This window comes from Oncorhynchus masou, unplaced genomic scaffold (assembly GCF_036934945.1).
Source record: "Oncorhynchus masou masou isolate Uvic2021 unplaced genomic scaffold, UVic_Omas_1.1 unplaced_scaffold_585, whole genome shotgun sequence".
NCBI lineage: Eukaryota > Metazoa > Chordata > Actinopteri > Salmoniformes > Salmonidae > Oncorhynchus > Oncorhynchus masou.
This window is the reverse complement of record NW_027012271.1, coordinates 70510-83977: the sequence shown is the minus strand read 5'-3', so window position 1 is coordinate 83977 and position 13468 is coordinate 70510. Positions and strand designations below refer to the sequence as shown.

The 13468-nt window shown below is 43.8% G+C and overlaps 1 protein-coding gene across 1 annotated transcript in view; it reads left to right on the top strand.

Moving 5' to 3' along the window:
- Window positions 1–13468, top strand: part of LOC135536262 (WD repeat-containing protein 88-like) — a 33144-nt gene that overhangs the window by 17458 nt on the left and 2218 nt on the right. Inside the window, exons 5-9 of the mRNA XM_064962627.1 lie at window positions 1749–1887; window positions 3384–3513; window positions 7092–7276; window positions 12365–12447; window positions 12727–12795. Coding sequence (XP_064818699.1) covers window positions 1749–1887; window positions 3384–3513; window positions 7092–7276; window positions 12365–12447; window positions 12727–12795 — 606 coding nt within the window. The remainder of the gene's footprint in view (window positions 1–1748; window positions 1888–3383; window positions 3514–7091; window positions 7277–12364; window positions 12448–12726; window positions 12796–13468) is intronic.

Below are 13468 nucleotides of genomic sequence, written 5' to 3'. Positions count from 1 at the left end.
ATAGAGGGAGTATATAGGGAGTATAGAGGGAGTATAGAGGGAGTATACAGGGAGTATACAGGGAGTATAGAGGGAGTATAGAGGGAGTATAGAGGGAGTATACAGGGAGTATAGAGGGAGTATAGAGGGAGTATAGAGGGAGTATACAGGGAGTATACAGGGAGTATAGAGGGAGTATACAGGGAGTATAGAGGGAGCATAGAGGGAGTATAGAGGGAGTATATAGGGAGTATATAGGGAGTATAGAGGGAGCATATAGGGAGCATATAGGGAGTATATAGGGAGTATAGAGGGAGTATATAGGGAGTATATAGGGAGTATAGAGGGAGTATAGAGGGAGTATATAGGGAGTATAGAGGGAGCATATAGGGAGCATACAGGGAGTATAGAGGGAGTATAGAGGGAGTATAGAGGGAGTATACAGGGAGTATAGAGGGAGTATAGAGGGAGTATACAGGGAGTATACAGGGAGTATACAGGGAGTATAGAGGGAGTATACAGGGAGTATAGAGGGAGCATAGAGGGAGTATAGAGGGAGTATATAGGGAGTATATAGGGAGTATAGAGGGAGCATATAGGGAGCATATAGGGAGTATATAGGGAGTATAGAGGGAGTATATAGGGAGTATATAGGGAGTATAGAGGGAGTATATAGGGAGTATATAGGGAGTATAGAGGGAGCATATAGGGAGCATATAGGGAGTATATAGGGAGTATAGAGGGAGTATATAGGGAGCATATAGGGAGTATAGAGGGAGTATAGAGGGAGTATAGAGGGAGCATAGAGGGAGCATAGAGGGAGCATATAGGGAGTATAGAGGGAGTATAGAGGGAGCATATAGGGAGCATAGAGGGAGCATACATTTACATTTACATTTAAGTCATTTAGCAGACGCTCTTATCCAGAGCGACTTACAAATTGGATAGAGGGAGCATAGAGGGAGTATATAGGGAGTATAGAGGGAGTATAGAGGGAGTATATAGGGAGCATAGAGGGAGTATAGAGGGAGTATATAGGGAGTATATAGGGAGTATAGAGGGAGCATATAGGGAGCATATAGGGAGTATATAGGGAGTATAGAGGGAGTATATAGGGAGTATATAGGGAGTATAGAGGGAGTATATAGGGAGTATAGAGGGAGTATAGAGGGAGTATACAGGGAGTATACAGGGAGTATAGAGGGAGTATAGAGGGAGTATACAGGGAGTATATAGGGAGTATAGAGGGAGTATAGAGGGAGTATACAGGGAGTATAGAGGGAGTATAGAGGGAGTATATAGGGAGCATATAGGGAGTATAGAGGGAGTATATAGGGAGTATAGAGGGAGTCTAGAGGGAGTATAGAGGGAGTATAGAGGGAGTATAGAGGGAGTATAGAGGGAGTATACAGGGAGTATAGAGGGAGTATAGAGGGAGTATATAGGGAGCATATAGGGAGTATAGAGGGAGTATATAGGGAGTATAGAGGGAGTATAGAGGGAGTATACAGGGAGTATAGAGGGAGTATAGAGGGAGTATAGAGGGAGTATAGAGGGAGTATAGAGGGAGTATAGAGGGAGTATAGAGGGAGTATAGAGGGAGTATAGAGGGAGTATAGAGGGAGTATATAGGGAGTATACAGGGAGTATAGAGGGAGTATAGAGGGAGTATAGAGGGAGTATAGAGGGAGTATAGAGGGAGTATAGAGGGAGTATAGAGGGAGTATAGAGTGAGTATAGAGGTGACACAGCCTGTGTGTGTTCCATAGTGGACTGCAGCTCAGGCTGGGCTCCTGACCTCATGTAGCGTCTCAGAGGACAGGAAGTACGTAGTCTCGTCCTCCGACCTGGAGAATGCAATCTGCCTGACCTCAGCTGACACAGGGGAGAGGCTCTTCCACATCAAAGGTACATCCTCAAGTCATTCAGCTTTGGTTATTGATCGCTATATTGATTTTAACATTGAGCTATGCTATAACGCTATGGTCACTGAGTCTCAGTTTAAGTCATGTCTAATGCTAACGCTAAGGTCACTGAGTCTCAGTTTAAGTCATGTCTAATGCTAACGCTAAGGTCACTGAGTCTCAGTTTAAGTCATGTCTAATGGTAACGTCAGGTCACTGAGTCTCAGTTTAAGTCATGTCTCATAGTAACGTCAGGTCACTGAGTCTCAGTTTAAGTCATGTCTAATGCTAACGCTAAGGTCACTGAGTCTCAGTTTAAGTCATGTCTAATGCTAACGCTAAGGTCACTGAGTCTCAGTTTAAGTCATGTCTAATGCTAACGCTAAGGTCACTGAGTCTCAGTTTAAGTCATGTCTAATGGTAACGTCAGGTCACTGAGTCTCAGTTTAAGTCATGTCTAATGGTAACGTCAGGTCACTGAGTCTCAGTTTAAGTCATGTCTCATGGTAACGCTAAGGTCACTGAGTCTCAGTTTAAGTCATGTCTCATGGTAACGTCAGGTCACTGAGTCTCAGTTTAAGTCATGTCTAATGGTAACATCAGGTCACTGAGTCTCAGTTTAGGTCATGTCTAATGCTAACACTAAGGTCACTGAGTCTCAGTTTAAGTCATGTCTCATGGTAACATCAGGTCACTGAGTCTCAGTTTAGGTCATGTCTAATGCTAACGCTAAGGTCACTGAGTCTCAGTTTAAGTCATGTCTAATGGTAACGTCAGGTCACTGAGTCTCAGTTTAAGTCATGTCTAATGGTAACGTCAGGTCACTGAGTCTCAGTTTAAGTCATGTCTAATGCTAACGCTAAGGTCACCGAGTCTCAGTTTAAGTCATGTCTAATGCTAACGCTAAGGTCACTGAGTCTCAGTTTAAGTCATGTCTCATGGTAACGTCAGGTCACTGAGTCTCAGTTTAAGTCATGTCTCATGGTAACATCAGGTCACTGAGTCTCAGTTTAGGTCATGTCTAATGCTAACACTAAGGTCACTGAGTCTCAGTTTAAGTCATGTCTCATGGTAACATCAGGTCACTGAGTCTCAGTTTAGGTCATGTCTAATGCTAACGCTAAGGTCACTGAGTCTCAGTTTAAGTCATGTCTAATGGTAACGTCAGGTCACTGAGTCTCAGTTTAAGTCATGTCTAATGGTAACGTCAGGTCACTGAGTCTCAGTTTAAGTCATGTCTAATGCTAACGCTAAGGTCACTGAGTCTCAGTTTAAGTCATGTCTCATGGTAACATCAGGTCACTGAGTCTCAGTTTAGGTCATGTCTAATGCTAAGGTCACTGAGTCTCAGTTTAAGTCATGTCTAATGGTAACGTCAGGTCACTGAGTCTCAGTTTAAGTCATGTCTAATGCTAACGCTAAGGTCACTGAGTCTCAGTTTAAGTCATGTCTAATGGTAACATCAGTTTAAATGATGTCCAATGCTGTCAATTCCCTCAGATCACCACAAGTCTACGATCACGAGGTGCCGGTTTGATCCTCAGAGTCAGCACGTAGCCAGTGTCTCTGAAGACAGAACCATCAAACTGTGGGACCTGGTCTCCACCCAAACCACCCTCTCCATCAACAGGTGAAGATACCACTCATTATATTAGACTTTACACACGGTCCCTGAGATACCACTCATTATATTAGACTTTACACACAGTCCCCGAGATACCACTCATTATATTAGACTTTACACACAGTCCCTGAGATAACAGATACCACTCATTATATTAGACTTTGCATACAGTTCCTGAGATACCACTCATTATATTAGACTTTACACACGGTCCCTGAGATACCACTCATTATATTAGACTTTACACACAGTCCCTGAGATACCACTCATTATATTAGACTTTACACACAGTCCCCGAGATACCACTCATTATATTAGACTTTACACACAGTCCCTGAGATAACAGATACCACTCATTATATTAGACTTTGCACACAGTTCCTGAGATACCACTCATTATATTAGACTTTACACACGGTCCCTGAGATACCACTCATTATATTAGACTTTACACACAGTCCCTGAGATACCACTCATTATATTAGACTTTACACACAGTCCCTGAGATACCACTCATTATATTAGACTTTACACACAGTCCCTGAGATAACAGATACCACTCATTATATTAGACTTTACACACGGTCCCTGAGATACCACTCATTATATTAGACTTTACACACAGTCCCTGAGATACCACTCATTATATTAGACTTTACACACAGTCCCTGAGATACCACTCATTATATTAGACTTTACACACAGTCCCTGAGATACCACTCATTATATTAGACTTTACACACAGTCCCTGAGATAACAGATACCACTCATTATATTAGACTTTACACACGGTCCCTGAGATACCACTCATTATATTAGACTTTACACACAGTGCCTGGGATGATAGATACCACTCATTATATTAGACTTTACACATGGTCCCTGAGATACCACTCATTATATTAGACTTTACACACAGTCCCTGAGATACCACTCATTATATTAGACTTTACACACGGTCCCTGAGATACCACTCATTATATTAGACTTTACACACAGTCCCTGGGATGATAGATACCACTCATTATATTAGACTTTACACACAGTCCCTGAGATACCACTCATTATATTAGACTTTACACACGGTCCCTGAGATGATAGATAACATGCACTGCCAGGCTGACAAATGACCAGAGCATCAAGGAACATCATGACAGCTGTTTGCTGTTGTTGTCATTTCTGAGCGCAGACGTCCTTAACAAAGATTTGTCAGTAGCAGATATTTCATAATTACACCTCAGATCGTTGTGTTTATGGTCCACGGTGGACCGGGTGAACTCACTGCTCTCGTTTTAAAGACACGTGATTGATTGACTGTATTATTGACTGATTATCGGACACATAATGACGATAAAAGTTGTAACACACTCCCTGCAGTTAAATGAGAATCTAACCTGGCATCATGAAGTGTAGACCCAGTAGCGAGACAGACTGTACGTCAGAACTAGGACCCCTTGTGTTTTACACAATCATCTGATACGCCTGGGTTTTAGCCTTCAAACTGTCCTCTTAAAATACAGGATCAAATATCGCTGTGTCCTCGTTGTAGCACTAAACACAGGACTCTCATTATAACACATGCTCTGCAGTACAGTAAACTAAAATATAGCCTGGCATTATGTCAGAGAGATTGATGCAGTACAGTGAACTAAAATATAGCCTGGCATTATGTCAGAGAGATTGATGCAGTACAGTGAACTAAAATATAGCCTGGCGTTATGTCAGAGAGATTGATGCAGTACAGTGAACTGAAATATAGCCTGGCATTATGTCAGAGAGATTGATGCAGTACAGTGAACTAAAATATAGCCTGGCGTTATGTCAGAGAGATTGATGCAGTAACAGTGAACTAAAATATAGCCTGGCATTATGTCAGAGAGATTGATGCAGTAACAGTGAACTAAAATATAGCCTGGCATTATGTCAGAGAGATTGATGCAGTACAGTGAACTAAAATATAGCCTGGCATTATGTCAGAGAGATTGATGCAGTAACAGTGAACTAAAATATAGCCTGGCATTATGTCAGAGAGATTGATGCAGTAACAGTGAACTAAAATATAGCCTGGCATTATTTCAGAGAGATTGATGCAGTACAGTGAACTAAAATATAGCCTGGCATTATGTCAGAGAGATTGATGTAGTACAGTGAACTAAAATATAGCCTGGCATTATGTCAGAGAGATTGATGCAGTAACAGTGAACTAAAATATAGCCTGGCATTATGTCAGAGAGATTGCTGCAGTACAGTGAACTAAAATATAGCCTGGCATTATGTCAGAGAGATTGATGCAGTACAGTGAACTAAAATATAGCCTGGCATTATGTCAGAGAGATTGATGCAGTACAGTGAACTAAAATATAGCCTGGCATTATGTCAGAGAGATTGATGCAGTACAGTGAACTAAAATATAGCCTGGCATTATGTCAGAGAGATTGATGCAGTACAGTGAACTAAAATATAGCCTGGCATTATGTCAGAGAGATTGATGCAGTACAGTGAACTAAAATATAGCCTGGCATTATGTCAGAGAGATTGATGCAGTAACAGTGAACTAAAATATAGCCTGGCATTATGTCAGAGAGATTGATGCAGTAACAGTGAACTAAAATATAGCCTGGCATTATGTCAGAGAGATTGCTGCAGTACAGTGAACTAAAATATAGCCTGGCATTATGTCAGAGAGATTGATGCAGTAACAGTGAACTAAAATATAGCCTGGCATTATGTCAGAGAGATTGATGCAGTACAGTGAACTAAAATATAGCCTGGCATTATGTCAGAGAGATTGATGCAGTACAGTGAACTAAAATATAGCCTGGCGTTATGTCAGAGAGATTGATGCAGTAACAGTGAACTAAAATATAGCCTGGCGTTATGTCAGAGAGATTGATGCAGTAACAGTGAACTAAAATATAGCCTGGCGTTATGTCAGAGAGATTGATGCAGTACAGTGAACTAAAATATAGCCCGGCATTATGTCAGAGAGATTGATGCAGTACAGTGAACTAAAATATAGCCTGGCATTATGTCAGAGAGATTGATGCAGTACAGTAAACTAAAATATAGCCTGGCATTATGTCAGAGAGATTGATGCAGTACAGTGAACTAAAATATAGCCTGGCATTATGTCAGAGAGATTGATGCAGTAACAGTGAACTAAAATATAGCCTGGCATTATGTCAGAGAGATTGATGCAGTACAGTGAACTAAAATATAGCCTGGCATTATGTCAGAGAGATTGATGCAGTACAGTGAACTAAAATATAGCCTGGCATTATGTCAGAGAGATTGATGCAGTACAGTGAACTAAAATATACATTTACATTTAAGTCATTTAGCAGACGCTCTTATCCAGAGCGACTTACAAATTGGTGAATTCACCTTCTGACCTGGCATTATGTCAGAGAGAACTTTTCATTAGCTTCAAATGAACCTCGTCCACTAGCTATTGCACACATTTCAAACTAATTAGTGTTAGTCAAGGTCACGTTGAGGCTGTCGTAACCAAGCCTTGCAGAGCTTGTGGGGGGGAACCCAATATTTCCAGTACACGTTGTTGTTCTATCCTGTCCCAAACACAGTGCCCACACCAACGTCATCTCGAACTGCTGTTTCACTGCTAACGGACGCTACTTGTGCACTGCATCATGGGACAAGACTCTGCAGCTGTGGGACATCCAGACAGGAGCATTCCGTTCCCACGGTGGCCTGACCCTTAGCAAGGGACACGACGGATCCGTCAGCTCCTGCTCCTTCTCTGTGGACGGTAGGGTAGACATATCAGTCTTCTCTGTGGATGGTAGGGTGGACATATCAGTCTTCTCTGTGGATGGTAGGGTAGACATATCAGTCTTCTCTGTGGATGGTAGGGTAGACATATCAGTCTTCTCTGTGGATGGTAGGGTAGACATATCTGTCTTCTCTGTGGATGGTAGGGTAGACATATCAGTCTTCTCTGTGGATGGTAGGGTAGACATATCAGTCTCCTTCTCTGTGGACGGTAGGGTAGACATATCAGTCTTCTCTGTGGATGGTAGGGTAGACATATCAGTCTTCTCTGTGGATGGTAGGGTGGACATATCAGTCTTCTCTGTGGATGGTAGGGTAGACATAGTCTTCTCTGTGGACGGTAGGGTAGACATATCAGTCTTCTCTGTGGATGGTAGGGTAGACATAGTCTTCTCTGTGGATGGTAGGGTAGACATATCAGTCTTCTCTGTGGACGGTAGGGTAGACATAGTCTTCTCTGTGGATGGTAGGGTGGACATATCAGTCTTCTCTGTGGATGGTAGGGTAGACATAGTCTTCTCTGTGGATGGTAGGGTGGACATATCAGTCTTCTCTGTGGACGGTAGGGTAGACGTATCAGTCTTCTCTGTGGATGGTAGGGTAGACATATCAGTCTTCTCTGTGGATGGTAGGGTAGACATATCAGTCTTCTCCATGGATGGTAGGGTAGACATATCAGTCTACTCTGTGGATGGTAGGGTAGACATATCAGTCTTCTCTGTGGATGGTAGGGTAGACATATCAGTCTACTCTGTGGACGGTAGGGTAGACATATCAGTCTTCTCTGTGGATGGTAGGGTGGACATATCAGTCTTCTCTGTGGACGGTAGGGTAGACATATCAGTCTCCTTCTCTGTGGATGGTAGGGTAGACATATCAGTCTCCTTCTCTGTGGACGGTAGGGTAGACATATCAGTCTACTCTGTGGATGGTAGGGTAGACATATCAGTCTCCTTCTCTGTGGACGGTAGGGTAGACATATCAGTCTACTCTGTGGATGGTAGGGTAGACATATCAGTCTTCTCTGTGGATGGTAGGGTAGACATATCAGTCTACTCTGTGGATGGTAGGGTAGACATATCAGTCCTCTCTGTGGATGGTAGGGTAGACATATCAGCCTTCTCTGTGGATGGTAGGGTAGACATATCAGTCTTCTCTGTGGATGGTAGGGTAGACATCAGTCCTCTCTGTGGATGGTAGGGTAGACATATCAGTCTCCTTCTCTGTGGACGGTAGGGTAGACATATCAGTCTCCTTCTCTGTGGACGGTAGGGTAGACATATCAGTCTACTCTGTGGATGGTAGGGTAGACATATCAGTCTACTCCATGGATGGTAGGGTAGACATATCAGTCTCCTTCTCTGTGGACGGTAGGGTAGACATATCAGTCTTCTCTGTGGATGGTAGGGTAGACATATCAGTCTTCTCTGTGGATGGTAGGGTAGACATATCAGTCTTCTCTGTGGATGGTAGGGTAGACATATGAGTCTTCTCTGTGGACGGTAGGGTAGACATATCAGTCCTCTCTGTGGATGGTAGGGTAGACATATCAGTCCTCTCTGTGGATGGTAGGGTAGACATATGAGTCTTCTCTGTGGACGGTAGGGTAGACATATCAGTCTTCTCTGTGGACGGTAGGGTGGACATATCAGTCTTCTCTGTGGATGGTTGGGTAGACATATCACTCTTCTCTGTGGATGGTAGGGTAGACATATCAGTCTTCTCTGTGGATGGTAGGGTTGACATATCAGTCTTCTCTGTGGATGGTAGGGTAGACATATCAGTCTTCTCTGTGGACGGTAGGGTAGACATATCAGTCTCCTTCTCTGTGGATGGTAGGGTAGACATATCAGTCTTCTCTGTGGATGGTAGGGTAGACATATCAGTCTCCTTCTCTGTGGATGGTAGGGTAGACATATCAGTCTTCTCTGTGGATGGTAGGGTAGACATATCAGTCTTCTTCTCTGTGGACGGTAGGGTAGACATATCAGTCTTCTTCTCTGTGGACGGTAGGGTAGACATATCAGTCTCCTTCTCTGTGGATGGTAGGGTAGACATATCAGTCCTCTCTGTGGATGGTAGGGTAGACATATCAGTCTTCTCTGTGGATGGTAGGGTAGACATATCAGTCCTCTCTGTGGATGGTAGGGTAGACATATCAGTCCTCTCTGTGGATGGTAGGGTAGACATATCAGTCTCCTTCTCTGTGGATGGTAGGGTAGACATATCAGTCTTCTCTGTGGACGGTAGGGTAGACATATCAGTCTCCTTCTCTGTGGATGGTAGGGTAGACATATCAGTCCTCTCTGTGGATGGTAGGGTAGACATATCAGTCTTCTCTGTGGATGGTAGGGTAGACATATCAGTCCTCTCTGTGGATGGTAGGGTAGACATATCAGTCCTCTCTGTGGATGGTAGGGTAGACATATCAGTCTCCTTCTCTGTGGATGGTAGGGTAGACATATCAGTCTTCTCTGTGGACGGTAGGGTAGACATATCAGTCTCCTTCTCTGTGGATGGTAGGGTAGACATATCAGTCTTCTCTGTGGATGGTAGGGTAGACATATCAGTCTTCTCTGTGGATGGTAGGGTAGACATAGTCTTCTCTGTGGATGGTAGGGTAGACATATCAGTCTTCTCTGTGGACGGTAGGGTAGACATATCAGTCTTCTCTGTGGATGGTAGGGTAGACATATCAGTCTTCTCTGTGGATGGTAGGGTGGACATATCAGTCTTCTCTGTGGATGGTAGGGTGGACATATCAGTCCTCTCTGTGGATGGTAGGGTAGACATATCAGTCTTCTCTGTGGATGGTAGGGTGGACATATCAGTCCTCTCTGTGGATGGTAGGGTAGACATATCAGTCTTCTCTGTGGATGGTAGGGTAGACATATCAGTCTTCTCTGTGGATGGTAGGGTGGACATATCAGTCTTCTCTGTGGATGGTAGGGTGGACATATCAGTCCTCTCTGTGGATGGTAGGGTAGACATATCAGTCTACTCTGTGGATGGTAGGGTGGACATATCAGTCTTCTCTGTGGATGGTAGGGTAGACATATCAGTCTTCTCTGTGGATGGTAGGGTAGACATATCAGTCTTCTCTGTGGATGGTAGGGTGGACATATCAGTCTTCTCTGTGGATGGTAGGGTAGACATATCAGTCTTCTCTGTGGATGGTAGGGTAGACATATCAGTCTTCTCTGTGGATGGTAGGGTAGACATATCAGTCTTCTCTGTGGATGGTAGGGTAGACATATCAGTCTTCTCTGTGGATGGTAGGGTGGACATATCTGTTATATACTAATACAACTGAATACTATATACTACTATATACTAATACTATATACTATATATATACTAATACTACTGACTACTATATACTAATACCACTGACTACTATATACTAATACTACTATATACTAATACTACTGACTACTATATACTAATACCACTGACTACTATATACTAATACTACTATATACTAATACTACTATATACTAATACTACTATATACTAATACTACTGCTGCCAGACTGACTGTAGCTCTCTGTTGTTGTCCAGGGTCAGTACTTTCATCTCTAACTACTACTGACAGACTGACTGTAGCTCTCTGTTGTTGTCCAGGGTCAGTCCTCTGCCTCTAACTACTACTGACATACTGACTGTAGCTCTCTGTTGTTGTCCAGGGTCAGTCCTTTCATCTCTAACTACTACTGACAGACTGACTGTAGCTCTCTGTTGTTGTCCAGGGTCAGTCCTTTCATCTCTAACTACTACTGACAGACTGACTGTAGCTCTCTGTTGTTGTCCAGGGTCAGTCCTCTGCCTCTAACTACTACTGACAGACTGACTGTAGCTCTCTGTTGTTGTCCAGGGTCAGTCCTTTCATCTCTAACTACTACTGACAGACTGACTGTAGCTCTCTGTTGTTGTCCAGGGTCAGTCCTCTGCCTCTATCTACTACTGACAGACTGACTGTAGCTCTCTGTTGTTGTCCAGGGTCAGTCCTCTGCCTCTAACTACTACTGACAGACTGACTGTAGCTCTCTGTTGTTGTCCAGGGTCAGTCCTTTCATCTCTAACTACTACTGACAGACTGACTGTAGCTCTCTGTTGTTGTCCAGGGTCAGTCCTCTGCCTCTAATACCACTACTGACAGACTGACTGTAGCTCTCTGTTGTTGTCCAGGGTCAGTCCTCTGCCTCTAACTACTACTGACAGACTGACTGTAACTCTCTGTTGTTGTCCAGGGTCAGTCCTCTGCCTCTAACTACTACTGACAGACTGACTGTAGCTCTCTGTTGTTGTCCAGGGTCAGTCCTCTGCCTCTAAAACCACTACTGACAGACTGACTGTAGCTCTCTGTTGTTGTCCAGGGTCAGTTCTCTGCCTCTATCTACTACTGACAGACTGACTGTAGCTCTCTGTTGTTGTCCAGGGTCAGTCCTCTGCCTCTAATACCACTACTGACAGACTGACTGTAGCTCTCTGTTGTTGTCCAGGGTCAGTCCTTTCATCTCTAACTACTACTGACAGACTGACTGTAGCTCTCTGTTGTTGTCCAGGGTCAGTCCTCTGCCTCTAACTACTACTGACAGACTGACTGTAACTCTCTGTTGTTGTCCAGGGTCAGTCCTCTGCCTCTAACTACTACTGACAGACTGACTGTAGCCCTCTGTTGTTGTCCAGGGTCAGTCCTCTGCCTCTATCTACTACTGACAGACTGACTGTAGCTCTCTGTTGTTGTCCAGGGTCAGTCCTTTCATCTCTAACTACTACTGACAGACTGACTGTAGCTCTCTGTTGTTGTCCAGGGTCAGTCCTCTGCCTCTATCTACTACTGACAGACTGACTGTAGCTCTCTGTTGTTGTCCAGGGTCAGTCCTCTGCCTCTAATACCACTACTGACAGACTGACTGTAGCTCTCTGTTGTTGTCCAGGGTCAGTCCTCTGCCTCTAACTACTACTGACAGACTGACTGTAGCTCTCTGTTGTTGTCCAGGGTCAGTCCTTTCATCTCTAACTACTACTGACAGACTGACTGTAGCTCTCTGTTGTTGTCCAGGGTCAGTCCTTGTGTCAGGGGCGTATGACAGAACAGTGGCTGTGTGGAACATGGAGACCCTCTGCAAGACCCTGGAGTTGAAGGTAGCTTCATGCTCTATCCTACTTCAGACACATTTTAAGGCAAACGTGTGTGTGTGTGTTTGTGTGTGCGTGTTTCAAACAGGTGTGTGTGTGTGTCCTCGTGTGTTTCAAACAGGTGTGTGTGTGTGTGCGTGTGTGTGTGTGTGTGTGTGTGTGTGTGTGTGTGTGTGTGTGTGTGTGTGTGTGTGTGTGTGTGTGTGTGTGTGTGTGTGTGTGTGTGTGTGTTTCAAACAGGTGGGTGTGTGTGTGCCCTCATGTGTGTGTTTTTGCTAACCCTAGGGACATGCAGATTGGGTGACAGATGTGGCAATCAGTGCTGACAAAAAATGGGTGGCCTCAGCTTCCAAGGTACAAACACACACCTCAATGTCATGTCCTATGTCATGTCCTATCCCTGTAGGTCACAGTAAACACACACCTCAATGTCATGTCCTATGTCATGTCCTATCCCTGTAGGTCACAGTAAACACACACATCAATGTCATGTCCTATGTCATGTCCTACCCTGTAGGTCACAGTAAACACACATCTCAATGTCATGTCCTATGTCATGTCCTACCCTGTAGGTCACAGTAAATATATACCTCAATGTCATGTCCTATGTCATGTCCTATCCCTGTAGGTCATAGTAAACACACACCTCAATGTCATGTCCTATGTCATGTCCTATCCCTGTAGGTCACAGTAAACACACACCTCAATGTCATGTCCTATGTCATGTCCCATCCCTGTAGGTCACAGTAAGCACACACCTCAATGTCAGGTCCTATGTCATGTCCTATCGCTGTAGGTCACAGTATACACACACCTCAATGTCATGTCCTATGTCATGTCCTATCCCTGTAGGTCATAGTATATATATATATACCTCAATGTCATGTCCTATCCCTGTAGGTCACAGTAAACACACACCTCAATGTCATGTCCTACGTCAGATCCTATCCCTGTAGGTCACAGTAAACACACACCTCAATGTCATGTCCTATGTCATGTCCTATCCCTGTAGGTCATAGTATACACA